General features: G+C 45.0%; 1 protein-coding gene across 8 annotated transcripts in view; it reads right to left on the bottom strand.

Annotated features, from left to right (window-relative positions):
* Positions 1 to 771: 771 nt before the first annotated feature.
* The window catches only part of map4k5 (mitogen-activated protein kinase kinase kinase kinase 5), a 52,663-nt gene continuing 36,239 nt past the window's right edge, over positions 772 to 17,195 (bottom strand). For 4 of the 8 annotated variants that reach the window (XM_031580412.2, XM_031580418.2, XM_031580414.2 and 1 more), the window contains 19 exons: positions 13,255 to 13,299; positions 13,084 to 13,129; positions 12,538 to 12,748; positions 11,925 to 11,948; positions 11,685 to 11,770; positions 11,264 to 11,305; positions 11,062 to 11,146; positions 10,857 to 10,936; positions 10,598 to 10,658; positions 8,223 to 8,225; positions 7,873 to 7,990; positions 7,696 to 7,754; positions 7,320 to 7,423; positions 6,848 to 7,025; positions 6,511 to 6,579; positions 6,276 to 6,368; positions 6,024 to 6,094; positions 3,226 to 3,281; positions 772 to 2,186 (listed from right to left, as the gene is read on the bottom strand). In XM_031580412.2, the coding sequence (XP_031436272.1) occupies positions 2,099 to 2,186; positions 3,226 to 3,281; positions 6,024 to 6,094; positions 6,276 to 6,368; positions 6,511 to 6,579; positions 6,848 to 7,025; positions 7,320 to 7,423; positions 7,696 to 7,754; positions 7,873 to 7,990; positions 8,223 to 8,225; positions 10,598 to 10,658; positions 10,857 to 10,936; positions 11,062 to 11,146; positions 11,264 to 11,305; positions 11,685 to 11,770; positions 11,925 to 11,948; positions 12,538 to 12,748; positions 13,084 to 13,129; positions 13,255 to 13,299 (1,519 nt within the window). In that variant the 3' untranslated portion in view covers positions 772 to 2,098. The remainder of the gene's footprint in view (positions 2,187 to 3,225; positions 3,282 to 6,023; positions 6,095 to 6,275; positions 6,369 to 6,510; positions 6,580 to 6,847; positions 7,026 to 7,319; positions 7,424 to 7,695; positions 7,755 to 7,872; positions 7,991 to 8,222; positions 8,226 to 10,597; positions 10,659 to 10,856; positions 10,937 to 11,061; positions 11,147 to 11,263; positions 11,306 to 11,684; positions 11,771 to 11,924; positions 11,949 to 12,537; positions 12,749 to 13,083; positions 13,130 to 13,254; positions 13,300 to 17,195) is intronic. The other 4 variants (XM_012817134.3, XM_031580416.2, XM_031580417.1 and 1 more) reach the window with 4 other exon arrangements.

The following is a 17,195-nucleotide window of genomic DNA, read 5'->3' as shown; positions in this document are numbered from 1 at the left end:
TCACTGGTGGTTACTAAAGGTGGAGAGTTGACAAGTCAGTGGAAGAAGCAGAGACATGGAGAGGCAGCTTTTCGTTTCTATGCTCCCAGCCTTTGGAATACTCTGACAGAAGACCTAAGAATGGCTGAAATGGTGGACACCTTTAAAACGTGCACTTAGGACACACCTCTTTAATCTAGCCTATCATTCTCTGTAATATGTATCTGTTCTCAGCGGGTCTGCTGTACATGTGTATGTGCGTGCTTTGTAATATATTTGCACTTACATGATATGGTTTTTTTCATCCCTCTGGAAAATCTGTGTCTCATAAAAGTGTTTGTAACCCCACCCCCACATTTCCTTCTGTGAAGCACATTGTGTTACCTATGAAATGCGCCCTATAAATACAGTTTGATTTGATTAAAGGTTTTGTTGTACTGTTTCTGTGAGCTCCCAGCTACTAAAGGAAAGGGTAATGCCTAAGAAAAGGCAGACCCAGCCACACACTGATGAACAACAACACACTCCAACCCTACAGCTCAGCCAAGAATGACCTGCCATGGCAAAAGGCAATTCATTTTTTGGCTATGGCTATTCAATACTTATATTAGCTCTTATTCAACTCTTTTCCCATGTAGAAAGGTCAACAGTATTAAGGTAAAATAGTTTATAAATGTTTTTAGAGGGACCAACTTAAGTGCTCTCATAGAACACAAGTCAGCTTAGTAAAAGAGCATTGCAGAGAAAGAAAAAAAGTAATAAGAAGCGTTACAAAATCAATCAGAAACTCAATTTTAATGTTAACAATAGCTTTTTTTTATTACAAAAAACTGCATACATTAAACGTTTTGCTAGGAAAAATCCCAGCGAAGTCATTAAAACGTAGCGATCCCCACGTTCTGTCAAAGTTTAAATAAAAAAGAAAACAACATTAATGTACAAAAGTGCTTACATGGTGCAAATATCTGAGTAAAAGCAACAACGGATCATAAAAAGAATACCACTTTACATTATAATCAAATTCCTAAAAATAAACTGATAGGAGCAGGAAGAAAATCCACTATATTACAAAGCTGAAAAAAAACCAAACAAACAAAAAAAAAAACCTTGCTTTTGACCTTGCCTGTTGTCATGGTGACACTAGTCTCTGGTTAACATAGTTACTATCCCATATTTTTTTCTTCTTCTTCCTTCAAGTCCAACCCCCCACCCTCCCAAATCCTACGTTAATAAATAACACGTTTAAATAGTCAATCCTCAAAAAAATGATAAACTGACCGAGAAGTTCCTTTGCTTTCTTTCCTTCTTTTTTTTCTCTTTAAATCCCAGACTCAGTCCTTCCACATCTACGGCATTAAAACTCCCATAGAGAAGGAAAGTTAAAAGTTAGCCTCCTGCTAACAGGCTAAAAAAAAAAAAAAAAACACTCCCAAGTCAAAACCACACTTCTGTTAGACATGCTGTGTGACTCCCATTAACCAAACACTTGGTTATAATTATTGCATGTGTGAGAAACTGACCATTCCCACTGATATGGCACTTCATAGATCAATAACACTGCAGTCTATTACTGTAGCTCATAGTGATATGTTTCAGAGAAGGAAAGAGAGAATGTATGTATATGTGTGTGTGTGTGTGTGTGTGTGTGTGTGTGTGTGTGTGTGTGTGTGTGTGTGTGTGTGTGTGTGTTTGACAGTGTATGTGATAAAAATAGACAGAAAGAGCGAGAGATCTGCTGTCCATAACACATCTGCTTTCGAATCACGGACTTCAGTGCCCCGAGTGTCTGGCAGCTCTAGGCCCGGGCCTGGAGAGCTCAGAGGTCGTGACCTTTTCTCTAGGCCGTCATACAGGTCTCCAGCCGGGCCTGTTGCAGATCAAGCCACCCTCATTTTCACCTGTGGTGCATCGTGAACCGAGGGACTTGGGCCTCCATGGGCAGCAGACCAGATCAGGATGTGTGTGTGTGTGTGTTTGTGTTTGTGTGTGCGAGTGCACACTCACAGTTGTACCCATTGATAGTGGGGGATAGCGCTGGTGCTGTAGCTCTAGCTGGTGTGCAAGTCTGTGCACAGGGGTGTGTGTGTGTGTGTGTGTGTGTGTGTGTATGTGTGTGGGGTTAGTAGCTGTTCTCGTGGCCGGCCAATATGTAGAGGTTGCTGTAGGCTGTGGGGTTATCAGTGGGGCGACTCTCCAACACCACCACCCTATAAAACAGACAGAAGAGAGACAGTTCAGCACTGACCGACACACACACACACACACACACACACACACACACACACACACACACACACACACACACACACACCCCCTTATGTGTAAGGGAGAACAATGGTGGATTCAGGAAGAGTAACACATAAAAAGACTGATGACTATCTAAGCATGACACAGGAGATAATGTGTGTTCCATCTGGATGTGAGCCGTGACAGCCTTGTGGTGTGTGCGTGTGTGACGGAGACTTGACATCTAGACAGTGCCTGAGCAGGAAAGTGTGTGAGTGCCTGAGTGCCAGTGAGAGTGTTTGAAAGGAGGGATGTATGTGTGTGTGTGTGTGTGTGTGTGTGTGTGTGTGTGTGTGTGTGTGTGTGTGGCACTATCCATTCTGTCTTGGCCCATCAGATGTAATTTCAGAGGCAGACAGAGATCCTGGCCGGGCTGGCAGTGCCCATGGGACGGTGAATTAAACATGGTGCCAGGCAGCGGGCATAGTACCACGCACACACTCAGAGCAATCAGCTAAAACAGCTCTCCTCACGCACGCACGCACGCAGGCAGGCACACACACACACCCCTACACTATATTTGAGTGTGTGTTAATACATACATACATACACACTCTATATGTACTCACATATGTACACCTAACTGCATATGTACACACACACACACATACAGAAAGGCACAATAGAACTGAATGTCCGTTCAACACACAGACACGCAAATGTGCTCTCCCTAGTTCACAAACATCCAACTGAAATGTAGAGGTTGTGTATGGACACATGAGGAGCATCTGATCATATGGACAGGCTGAGGTAAAGAGGAGAGGAGAGGAGAGAAATGAGAGAGGGGCAGAAGACTTCTCGAGGTAAACACTCCCCGTCTCCTGGTGCCTCAAGAGTTAATAATATACCACTCTGGGAAAGTGTGAGAGTGAGTGAGACAGAGAGAGAGAGAGAGAGAGAGAGAGAGACAGAGAGAGAGTGAGTGAGACAGAGAGAGAGAGGTTATATGTGCACACTAACCTGTCTGATCCCAGGAGTCGGAAAACCCTGCTGGGGTCAGAGATCTCCTGTGTGACCTGAAGAGGGAGATGATTCATTAATACACATGGACAAAACAATACAGACATGTGTGTTTTCACACACACACACACACACACACACACACACACACACACACACACACACAAACACACCTAGGACTGGAAAACTTCACTAACGACACCCACAAGGACCACAAAATATAACAAACACACAAACTAAAGCCGTCTTAAACGCCACACATAACAACAAAATGTCTTCATTTCTTGCTTGAGAAAATATTCAGTTGGAAATACAGTGTCTAATCACATAATAAAAACGTGCTATTTGTTATTTTCATAATATTGAAGTAATTCTAGAAGTTTCTATCAAAGGGCAACACTTAAACCGAAGTGGTGTGCAAAAGGATTTGTTGAAACTGCATAATGGTAGATGGCACATATGGTGGGCAATGGCTGTTTAGGCAGGTACTGATGATTTCCTGCCATTTTAGATAATGCATGGAGTTGAGAAATAAAACAACAGGGTGGGAGGTGGGGGTTAGCAAATACAACACAATGACACGGCAAAGCAGAGAGAGGCAGGTTATGTGTGTATAAGAGCGCAATATCGTCCCAAAGCACCCTAACTGAAGCCAGTGTCAAACACTGCTGAAGTTCAGTTGTGTGTTTAGAGTGTGGAACTAAAGGTGAGTTCTGATGGGTGACCTTTAGGTGTGAACATATCAGATCGGTCAGACTGCTGTGAAAAGGTTGGGAATAGGATCTGTAGGCTTAGGAGGAGGGGGGGGGGGGGGGGGGGGGGGGGGCTGATCCCATCAAAAACAGGACAAACACAGCTGTCTGGTCTGGAAAGAGTGGGGGCTACTCGTCTGCAACACACATACAAGCACATGCACACAAGCACGTGCAAAAATCTACACACAAACATGCTTACACGCACACAGATGCACACACACGCACACACACGCACACACACACACACACACACACACACACACACACACACACACACACACACACACACACACACAGATGGGTGTTCCTGGGCAAAGTAAGGTGACAAAGCCGTAGTGACACCTGCTTGATGAGTTCTAGGTGTATGCATACACACACACACCTGGCATAAAAACAGCTTAACTCGGGAGACCTGATATCCCCTCTCGCCTAGATGACTACGCTACAAGACCTGAGGTGCCCGCAGAGACACCCCCCCTACACACACACACACATCAAAAGGCGTCCCCCTCCAGTAGTCCTGTGTGAGGGAGAGGCTGAAGGCTTCATACATGGGCTGAATAATTCACTCTGTTCACCCAGTGCAGCTGCCACACTGGTCTGATTCGGGCATGAATTTTACATAGCCTGACATTTTAACATCACACACAGGCGCACACACACACACACACACACACACACCTTGCAAATGATCAGCGTGACACAGGTTTACATAGGCTATGACAAACTGCAGTGAAGCACACACATACAGACGGACACCAACTCACATTTATGTAAGATAGGGCTTCTGACATTGATTTCCATATCAGAAAGATAAACACACACAAATACTGCCAGTAATACACACTGACATTGTACATATTAAGGCCATTTTCACACACGTGTGCATGCACACGCACACACACACAACATATACGCACGTGCATGGTCACACACACTCCTATGAGATTTTAACACTAGTGTCTCCTAACACTATTTCCAAACACTCAGGGCTTGTATGGATATTGACAATAAACACATCCACCCACAGCCACACGAGGGGCGGGGGGGTGGGGGGCGCTTCGAGGGCCCATTCAGCAGGGCTGTGATGGAACAGACGGGCCCTATCGCCTTTCATACACACCCCGCCTCACCTCATCTCGACCCCCGACCTTTCATTGTGTGCGGGAGCGCTCCGTGATCAGGTTAACACCATGTAAAAGAGCAAGCCTTCATGCCTCACACACACGAGCACAAAGAGCCCGCAATATGTGTGCTGTGTGTGTGTGGAGGGTGCTATATGTGTGAGGAGGTTCAGCAAGTCCAAAAACATGCGAGTGCTTACAAACTGAAGTATGTGTGTGTGTGTGTGTGTGTTGGTGTGTGTGTGTGTGTGTGTGCACACTTATGCACCGAAATATACGTGTGCATGTGTGCTTATGCACCGAAGTGAGTGAGTGTGTGTGTACGTAATACGTATGTCTCCACTGGCTCAAGTACACGCGTACAAAAGCGTGCACGTCAACAGGTGAGGGTGTTCATGCGATTAAACTGACCCACAGTTGACACACAACAGAGCCCTTCCAACACCACGACACACGGGGGCAGCGTGTGTCGTGGTCAGCCAGCGGCCTGTGGAAGCCCTAACTGCTGCCTGCCCTGAGGCGTGTCTGCACAAGACATTAGCTCATGTATCCATTGGGGGAGAGAGAGAGAGAGAGAGAGAGAGAGAGAGAGAGAGAGAGAGAGAGAGAGAGAGAGAGAGAGAGAGAGCGAGAGGTGCCAAGGCATCAGTTCATGACTTCTTGCATATGAAAGAGGAGAGCCGCCACTTTGTTGTTTACTTCAGGGGTTAATTAGGGGTGTTGATTGGATACAGCTCATGATATAATGCCCAAGGCTGTGCAATGGGCTTCTACTTCTTCTGATGTAAGGTCATAACCTGTATCTGTAAACGCTCGTGTGTGTGTAAATGTGAGTGAACATTTCTTTGTGTGTGTGTGTGTGTGTGTGTGTGTGTAGGCGTGCACGAGTGTATTTGCACGTGTGTGTGTGTGTGTCTACCTCATTAGATTTGAAGCTCTTCCCCTGCATTCCATGTTTCCAGAAGGCCAGGACACTGTCCTGAAGGCACACTGAATAAAACACACACAGACACACCCAAAGTCATGACAACAGCACACAAATAAAACACATGACAGCTTACTCACATACTGCAAAGCCATATAGATAAACATCCTATTTGTACTCAAGACAGAGAGCTTTACACACCAAACACACGCACACACACGCACGCACACACACACACACACTCACCCACGGAGCCGATGCAGAAGTCAAAGCTGAGTTCTGATGCAAGCTTCTTGTTGGACTTGAGTTTGCCCTGCAGATTCACTATCTTCAGATTCTCTGTAGACAAGGAGAAGGGGGAGAGAGGGAGAGAGAGACGTAAGGGGTTGTGTAAGTCATGGAGGGGTTCACTTCTTGGGAATGGCCATATGACCAACATACAGTCCAGTCCAGTCCAGTCCAGTCCAGGTGTCATACTTACTGTCAAGGCACACCAGCACAGTGTCCCTCTCCAACTGAGTAACATGAATAGCATCCACCTGATGGCCACCTGTATACACACACACACACACACACACACACACACACACACAACAAAACCCAATATTACACAGAGCATTTGATCATGTCAATTGTGTAAATGTGCTCATGAATGTGTGTGTGTGTGTGTGTGTGTGTGTGTGTGTACATGTGATTGATTGGGTAAATGTCTGACCTAACGCCATGAGACAAACACACAAGAGAAATAGAACACTACAGGGATTAATCCATCATGTCAAGAAGCAGAGCTAGTGTGACTGTGTGAGACTGTGTCGCACCTGAGCCCATCTCGGTGAACCAGGAGGAGCAGGAGTTGAGGTTGATGGTCTCGAAGCGCACCACCTGCCCCGGCTCGCTGCCCTGGCTGATGGCCACGCACACCATGGGGTACTCCTGCTCGGGCACCACCAGCATCTCAAACACCTTCAGCGGGCTCGGCAGCGGGAAGTCAAAGTGCTGCAGGGAGAGAGAGAAAGGGTGAGTGCATGAGCTGAGTGTTTACGGTTGAGCGTGAAGACTGAAGAGATGGGATTTGTTGAGCGGTCAGCTCATCTGTATGTGTGTGCTGTACTCATGTTTATTGCATTTGGCAAACACTTGTCCAAAGCAACTTATACATTTTTTTTGTATAAATATATACACTGTATATACACATATATTGTGGCTTTGAGTATGTGCATCTGTGTGAATAAATGCCTCCCTGTGTGTGTGTGTGTGTGTGTGTGTGTGTGTGTGTGTATGGCCACTCACCTTTATGAGCATGAACTTCTGCATAGGCTCGTACCACTGAAGCAGCACAATCCCAGACTGCAATGCTCCACACAGATACTTGTGCCCTGTGTACGGGTTCCTCACTGAGAGGGGCAAAGAAAGGGGGAATGGAGGTAAAGATTATTGAGGGAGATGGTCAGATGTAGTGGGGGAGAAAGGGAGGTGGAGAGGGAGCGAGTTGAACAGAAAATACAGAAGAGCAGAACCAAGCTTAGAATAACGCCAACAACCAAACGCTTAGCACTTCCAGCCAACCTTTCGACATTTTAACTTCATGCTCCTCTGGTCATGTGGTTGGGTCAAGGTTAAGGTCAAATGGGAGAAAACAGGTAAACAAACAAACAATCACCCTCACCAATGCAGCACTTGTGGCAGCCCTTGGTGTCTGGAATCTTAGTGGTGAGGGCAAACCGCCTGTGAACAGACGACATAGGTCAAAGGTCAGTCTGAGGTTAAAGGCCACTGTAGTACTAATCTAACTCAAGGGTTGACAGTGTTATTCCCATACATGCATGTAACCACATACACTCACCTAGGTAAGATCCTGTCGGGAAAACGATGCGTCTGGAACTGAGAAGCCAATCCCGGCTTCCGCTGCAGCGCGAAAAGACCAATCAGATTGTGGGAGTAGAGCTGGAAGGAGGTCTTCCCTGAGAGGGGGAGGCAAAGAGTGGAATGAGCGTTGGAATTAGCACGGCCACAAGGCTGCACGCCAACACAAAAACTGATTAGACTACACTGGTTAGAAGACAAACGACACGTGGTGCCAGTGGGCTCGCTTAGCAGATTAAATTAAGAGTGTTGGGGGCACAAGGGAAAGAGGGAGGGAGCAGAGCCAACATTTAACAGAGAGAGAGAGAGAGACAAGGCCCGGGAATTTACCTTCTGATGATAGCAGACAAGAAGCCAGGAAGATGAATAAGTGGGAGGGGAGGAGACAGAGAGGGAAGAGAAAGAGAGATAAAAACAAAGAGCATTAGACTGCAAGATGTAGCAACACTTAAAAACACATACAACTGCATTTTTTTTTACAGCGTTGCAGTAGCTCAGAAGCACTTCAGAACCAACGCTCGTTTTTTCCCCTCACACGAAATCATATAAGAACAGGGTTGTGGTACCCCTGGTGGACACTTAGATAATTACACGCCGGTTAACTAATGACTGTACAAAGATTGGAAATGCTTAATGCATTATGGTGACCGTTCATGGATAACATGCATGTTCTTCTGATGTTTTCTAAACGCTGTGGCACTGCCGTCACAGTGGAACAAAACAGGACATTCAGCGGGCATTATAATCAGTCAGTTTTAAACCGTCACTAATTATACTGACTAATATACTGCAGTGAGCAGTAAAGGTGTCAATCAGAGCAGTCTGGGTCAGGTGGGCATATTTTCTAACATATTTTGTGGGTTTGAGCACCAGTGCACTCATTTCATGAATTGAAGTTATAACGGCATCATTCAGCACTGACCTCCCACCATCTTTGACACATCATTTGAAAGGAAGCTTGGTTCAGTTCTCAACAAGCACTCAACGGAGCAAATCTGGTGTTCCTGAACCCTCCGGGAACCTTTCCTCTTCTTCATACACTTCATACACTAGAGCACACTACACATCTGAAATGTCACACGCATGTATACCGTGCATGCAAAAATGTTAGCACAACGTCTTCACACCCATACAAATGAATGGGGTTGATCATGTGTTTATTGGTAGCGAATCACCACTTTAAGTCTGGACACACCCAAGGAAGTGCCTCTGTTGATGTGTATGTAAGTAGTGTTTGTGTAAACTGCAACTAGGATGATGCCGAGATCAGACTTCTCACAACAGTAACCATATGTGATCACAGCACAGGGCTATAAACAGTAAACGGGTATTGGCTTTCACACATGCAAGGGTGCACACCCTCTCTCTCACACACACACACACACACACACACACACACACACACACACACACACACACACACACACACACACACACACACACACACACACACACACACACACACACACGCAGTTATAGCTTGCAGATAGCTGTTCACACATAGAAAATGGGAGACCACATAGGCTTGGTGACCAACATGTGTGTTCAGCAGTAGCTGATAACACAGAATGTGCTATAAAAAGGCATTTCAGTGTCTGCACCCCTCTTTGTCTCAATCTCCTTGCAGCTGGCTTCATCTCTACACTGTTGGTACACTTGGAATTCGTGATTTAAAATCAGGAACTTGCATGTTCTTTAACCAGGAACTTACGTAAAGTCAAACGGTCACCAATTTATCATTAACCATCTTACTTCTCCTAACGTGGCACCATAATCACACCGATTACACATACATTGGCCTTAAACATAACCACACGAGCGAACAGAAGACTCAAACTGACATATTGTGTTTTTATTCTGATAATTTGGTTGTAAATGCTGGTTTATTTAATGAGAGTGTGAATGCCGCCAACCACTTCTATTCAGTACTCCCCAAATCTTCAACCTTAACTAGCTATTAATATGGTATTTTTGGTTGTAGTTATTCATTTAATTATTAATCAGACTTCCAAATTGATAGTTTAGTATATTTTGATTTATGATTTATGAGACTGATTTGTAACGGATCTTTATTTTGACCTCTATGGTAGACGCCGGACATCCCCATGTGTTAACTTAATTGCTGTAATTAATCTGCGGTTGTGTCGAATAGCTAATGCCGTTTCTGTGAGCTCACCAACATTTTACTGGTGCTGTTGTCAGGACAGTACCAAGATTATCTGGGTGGCCCTCGTGATGAAAGTATCAATATTTATGCACAGTTGCACCCATATTTATTTGGCGCCCATCCACCAGGTCAGGTACCTATTCTGATGCCCGCGTGAGGCTGGTGTCTATTGTACCCGCTGCCTGGTGTACGTTCTAATTGCTTCTTTTGTGCCTATTGTTTATCTTCTCTTTCACTACCCTCTTCTTCATTTGGTCCCAGTATTCATATTTTATGGAGGTGCATACTTCTACTGTCAGAGTGCCCCATATCCAACCCCTGCCCCCGTCAGTCTGTCCTGCTCCTAGTCCTTCGGTCATGTGTCTGTCTTTTTGGCCTTCTGTTCTTTCATTTTTCTGTCTATCCGATGAAGTTGTCTGTCTGTTTGGCCTTCTATTCTTTCATTTTTCTGTCTATCCGATGAAGTTGTCTGTCTGTTTGCCTGTGTGCCTGCTAGTACGTTCATATGTTCTGCGTGACCATCCTTCTCTCTACTCACCTGACAGGGACATCAGGTTATTGTTGATGATGTAGAGCCAGGTGCACCTTCGGGGAAAGAGCTGTAACGACACACACACACACACACACACACACACACACACACACATACCTCGACTGAGTCTCAGAGTTTCAACACTCAGAATGAGATCTGTAATACTGTATACTCAACAAAGAGACAGCCTGGTTCATGCATGCATGGATACATGAAAGCGCATCTCACACACACACACACACACACACACACACTCTCTTCATACCTGCTCCATAGTAGCTTCATGCAGCTCATTCAGATTGAGTGTGTAGATCCCGTCCTCTGTACCGAAGATCAAATACTGGTCTGTGAAAACAAAATAGAATAAATAGTTTCACAAACACCCCAGGTTAATATACTGTATATATATGACATACAGATATGTGTGTGTGTGTGTGTGTGTGTGCGTGTGTGTGTTTCACATTTTGTACCTTTTGTATCAGGGTGAATCCATGATGTGGCACAGTTGATTTTTAAAGGACAGCCATCAAATACTTTTGAAAAGCATGCTCCCATCTGCAGAAGACACACACACACACACACACACAGAGATCAGTCTTTCACAGCAAACCAAGCAACAAAAATATTAATACTGTAAAACAATGGGATCAGAAACCAGAGACAGACACACACCAGGACTTTAGGCGTAGGTGGGAGGCCATTGATGGCTGATTTCTGCAGGGGAGGAGAAACAAAATCAGTACAGTACACTCATCTTGAACAGTGACAAAAACTCACAGTGACACACAAACACACACGCAGGCACGCGCGCAGACGCACACACACACGCACACACACACACACACACACACACACACACACACACACAATAAGCCCCATTGTGTACTACACAACTCCTCCACAACGTCTTTGCAATAAACCCCACTGTGTGTTCACACACACCAATAAACACACACACCAAAGTGCAATAAAGCCCAGCAGTGGAGAATAGTAATGTACACCATATACCATACTGTAGCACACACCCATACATTCCTCTTTGTTTCTTTATGGTGTAACAAAAGCTGTGTGTGTGTGTGTGTGTGTGACTCACAGGATACTCCTTTCTTTCTTTCCTCTGTGGTCGACCAGGGGGAGCCTTGGTGCTGTCACCATTTAGACTGCTGTCCGAGTCCTCATCTGGAATAGCAAGAATGAGAGCGAGAGAGAGAGAGAGAAAAAAAAAAACAACACAAAGAGGAATATATTTAGAAAAAGTAAAAAAAAAAACAAAAAAAAAAAAAAAATTCTGTTAAGAAAGTGACAGACACGGGGCACTAGGGCTCCATCTTACCTTTGTTTTTTACGAGGGGAGGAGCTTTGATAGGAGAGGAAGAGAGAAAAAGGAAAGCAGGCATCCATTAGAGGAAAGAACGCAGAACAGTGAAAGGATAAAACCGTGACCACCGCGAGTCTCTTGCAAGTGGGGAGACATTACCAGAGCTCAATAGTGAAGACATTACCAGAGCTCAATAGTGAAGACATTACCAGAGCGCAATAGTGAGGCGTTCAGCTGCCAATGCGTATCCATGATAGTGATGAGATCGTCATAAGCATGTGCGACATGGTGCCAAAGCATGACAGAAGACTTGAGTTGCTGAAGGAAGTTGAAAGAGCCTGCGGAAATGCAGTATCTGTGTGTGTGTGTGTGTGTTTGTTTGTTTGTGTGAGAGCATGTGTGTGAGTGTGTACGCATGGGTGTGAAGTGTGGTTTTGTGTGTGTTTGTGTGAGTGTACCATACTCTGAAGTGCGTGAGAGTAGAAATGAAGTAGAGAAGTTGTCAGAAAGGCAGCGTGTGTGCGTACATGCACATGCAAGTGTGAGAGTAGAAATAAGGTTGAGAAATCAGGACGGTTGTGTGTGTGTGTGTGTGTGTGTGTGTGTGTGTGTGTGTGTGTGTGTTTACCATGCTCTGAGGTGTATGAGAGCAGGCCGCCTGGGCTGCTGACTGAAGCGGAGAGGTTGTCAGGGGGGCTGTGCTCTGATAGGCTGCCTCGCTCTGGGGTGCTCTGTCGGCGCGGGACCGGGGCGGGGCCGTTGTCGGGGTTGGGGAAGCGGCGCACCGTCAGGAGGCCGTCGCTCAGACCCAGCTCATCAGAGGAACTGTTCAAGCGCGGCTAGAGACAAAGAGAGAGAGAGACGGAACAATTAGAAAATGAAAGAGGGGGAGCAGGAAGTACAGGAAAGGGAACGAATGAATGGAAAAAGAGCGAGAGAAAATGAGAGGGAAGAAAGAAAAAGACGAGTTGGAAGGAGGAGGGAGAGAGAGAGAGAGAGAGAGAGAGAGACTAAGGGCATGAAAGATAGATACATGGGGAGGAAAGTACAAAGTGGCAGAGAGTGAGGACAGGAGAAAGACAAGCTCTCTCTGTTTTTATCATCAAACTAACATAGAGAGACACACAGAGACACACACACACACACACACACACACACACCCACACACACTTACCTTTGGGGGCAATGGTGGAGGAGGTCCTTGTTTAAGTGTGTTGCTGCTGGGAGAGACAGAGAGTGTTACAGTACAGCCTGGAGAGTGGGAGTGGGTCACCTGACTAAGCCAAAGTGTGTGTGTGTGTGTGTGTGTGTGTGTGTGTGTGTTTGTTTTAACTAAGAAACTCACAGCTCCACATCCTCGAAGGCATCCTCCAGGTGAGTGATGTGACCCCTGCAAAAAAACACACCCACACAGGTCAGAGAAAGATGAACATACATACAAAAGAGAGAGAGAGACAGAGAAAGACAGACAGACAAACAGACAGAGAGAGACAGACAAACAGACAGAGAGAGAAAGACAGAGCAAGAGAGAGAGAGGGAGAGTGAGAGAGAGTGAGACCGAGACAGACAGAAAGAGAGAGACAGACAGACAGAAAGAGAGAGAAAGACAAGAGAGAGAGAGAGACACAGACAGACAGACAGACAGACAGACAGACAGACAGACAGACAGAGAGAACAGGCGAGAAAGCTGAAGGGAACAAACAGGAGAGGTGAGAGAAGTAATGTTATGGAACGTGATAACAGCAGTCACTCATCTAAAGCGGGATGAGAGGTGAAACTGCGTGCATGAGCGATGTACAACCGTACAACTACACGTCTAAAAAAGGGGTCGTTTGGTTTGGGGAGTACAGGAGAGAGTGTGCTTGAATATGCAACTTTGTTTATGAGAACATAAGGCTAGCTGTTCATGTGAGGCTATTTGAAATGATGGTGTGAGTGTGCTCATATACAGACGTGGACAAGATTGTTGGTACCCTTCTGTTAAAGAAAGAATAACCCACAATGTTCACTGAAATAACTTGAAACTGACAAAAGTAATAATAAATACAAATATTCTGAAAATGAACTAATGAAAATCAGACATTGCTTTTTAATTGTGGTTCAACAGAATAATAATTTAAAAAAAAAAACGAATGAAACTGGCCTGGACAAAATCGATGGTACCCTTAACTTAATATTTTGTTGCACAACCTTTTGAGGCAATCACTGCAATCAATCGATTTTTGTATCTCTCAATGAGACTTCTGCACCTGTCAACAGGTATTTTGGCCCACTCCTTGTGAGCAAACTGCCCCAGCTGTCTCAGGTTTGAAGGGTGCCTTATCCAGACTGCATGTTTCAGCTCCTTCCACAGATGTTCAATAAGATTTAGATCAGGGCTCATGGAAGGCCACTTCAGAATAGTCCAATGTTTTGCTCTTAGCCATTCTTGGGTGTTTTAGCTGTGTTTTGCGACTGAGACGAAGCTTTCTGACACTGGGCAGCACATTTTGCTCCAGAATGCCTTGATAGTCTTAAGATTTCATTGTACCCTGCACACATTCAAAACACCCTGTGCCAGATGCAGCAAAGCAGCCCCAGAACATAACTGAGCCTCCTCCATGTTTCACAGGAGGTACAGTGTTCTTTTCTTTGTATGCTTCATTTTTGCGAACATAGAGCTGATGTGACTTGCCAAAAAGCTCCAATTTTGCCTCATCTGTCCAAAGGACATTCTCCCAGAAGCCCTGTGGCTTGTCAATATGCATTTTGGCAAATTCCAGTCTCGCTTTTTTATGATTGGCTTTCAACAGTGGAGTCCTCCTCGTTCAACTTTGGCTCAAACAGCGACGGATGGTGCGATCTGACACTGATGTACCTTGACCTTGGAGTTCACCTCTTATCTCTTTGGAAGTTGTTCTGGGCTCTTTGGTTTCCATTCGTATTATCCGTCTTTTCAATTTGTCATCAATTTTCCTCTTGCCCAGGGAGGTTGGCTACAGTCCCCTGGACCTTAAACTTCTGAATAATATGTGCAACTGTAGTCACAGGAATATCAAGCTGCTTGGAGATGGTCTTATAGCCTTTACCTTTAACATGCTTGTCTATCATTTTCTTTCTAATCTCCTGAGACAACTCTCTCCTTAGCTTTCTGTGGTCCATGTTCAGCATGGTACACACCATGACACCAAACAGCACAGTGCCTACTTTTCACCCTTTAAATAGGCAGACTGAATGATCACAGGTTTGAAGACACCTGTAATGCTAATTAGAGGACACACCTTAGTTTAACATGTCCCTATGGTCAAATTATTTTCAATCTTTTCTAAGGGGACCATCATTTTTGTCCAGGCCAGTTTCATTAGTTTTTTTAAAATTAATATTCTGTTGAACCACAATTTAAAAGCAATGTCTGATTTTCATTAGTTACTTTTCAGTACATTTTAATTTATTATTACTTTTGTCAGTTTCAAGTTATTTCATTGACCATTGTGGGTTTTTCTTTCTTTAACGTAAGGGTACCAACAATTTTGTCCACGTCTGTATGTATGTATGTATGTGAGCTAAGGTGTTAACCCCATCACAAGTACAGTACAACAATGTCTGTCCAGACTGTCTGTTTGTATGTGCAGATCAGGGGGTGCCTTGAGCATGACCGCTAAATCCCAATGGGTGAAATGCATGATGTCTGAGTTACACACACAGACACACACACACACACTGTGTGTGAACTTTAAGCACCCTTTAAGCACCACCATCCAGAAGGCTTAATAATGCTGTGTGTGTGTATGTATGTGTGTGTGTGTGTATATATATGTGTGTATAAGGCCTTGGGGGCTGACTCCACAGCTCAAGTATACCTTACCACAATGCCACACAAACTCAGGAAAGCCAAGGAGTCGGTGAGACAGCCCTCAAGCGAAATGGGGGGGGGGGGGGGGGGGGGGGGCAAAGGGTCACAGAATTCACACAGTCAAAAGTCAGGGGTTATAAAAAGGCAAAGTCGTCAGGCCTTTCAGGATGCTCCAGTAGAGGGGCAGTCAAACTGGTTCCTGCTCCCTCAGGGCAGGAACATCAAAACTCCACTCTGTTCCCATGAACTGCTGCATAAGAGGACCCTCCAAAGGACATTGCATTCACTCTTTGTTTGTTTTGTTTGCTCCTCTGTCTTTCTTTTTTTTTTCTTTTTTTTTGTCTTCGCCCTATGTAAAGCGACTTTGAGTACCTAGAAAAGCGCTATATAAAATTTAAGTATTATTATTATTCACACTACCATCGCTGCTGTCTCTGTGGGCACTATTACTGCCACTGGAACTATTGACATCAAAGCACTGCGGGCCTGTAGGTCTAGGGGAGACTACAGCTCACTTGTCTGGCATTGGGTGATGGGGTATGAGGGGTGGCAATGAACAGAGGAGCACTGCTTAGCATCTTCTTATAGTAATGCACACACGTACACAGGCTGGAGCCTAGTCACTGCAACCTCACACACACACACACACACACACACACACACACACACACACAGAGAATCTATCATGGCTTAGTGAAAGAAATTGCAAAAACACTCTCATTCGGACACAGCTAGTTTTACCGTATAAACAACTCCTCCTCTACGCTTTTGAGAAGGCTCCTTCAGAGGACAACAGGACAGAGCAACACAGCGGAGAGCAAGAGCAAGGAGGAAAAGACAAACAGAGGAAAAGAAAGACAAAAACCAATCATGGCAACAACGAAAGACAAAAACCATCATGGCAACAAAAAAATACACATATTTACACATATCTCAAGAAACAGACAGGAATTAAAACTGTGTGTGTGTGTGTTAAAGGTGCAATCCTAGATCCTGGCAAAAGATTGTTGATATTTGAACTCAACAACGAGACAAAAAAAGTGTTCTGATTGGCTTGAACAGTGTATTGCTGTCTGAGCAGCTCACAACCCCCCCCCCCCCCGATTTACAGAGCCAGGACTGTGTGCGAACAGAACACACAGCTAGAGGACCGCGAGGAGAAATTCACTGAATTTGACCAAAGTGTATTGGATCGAGAAGTGCCCTTTTAATACCAGACTGAACACAAAGAACACACAGACTCTAGTAACAATATTTACAGGCAGAACACACAGAGGGTTGCACAAAGGAGGAGGGCTGATTAAGGCCCAACTTAAAAAGCTATAAAAAGCTTGTGAGTAAAAGGTGTACGCATGTTTGTGTGTGTGGGCGAGGGAGTCTTTCCCAGAAGTCGGCCTCCCCTGTTGTGTCCTACAGGGAGGGGGAGGCCGGCCGTTTCAGACGTTACCATAGCA

The sequence above is a fragment of the Clupea harengus genome, chromosome 14, assembly GCF_900700415.2.
Source record: "Clupea harengus chromosome 14, Ch_v2.0.2, whole genome shotgun sequence".
NCBI lineage: Eukaryota > Metazoa > Chordata > Actinopteri > Clupeiformes > Clupeidae > Clupea > Clupea harengus.
Note: the sequence above shows the minus strand (reverse complement) of the source record. Positions and strands in the feature narration are given on the sequence as shown.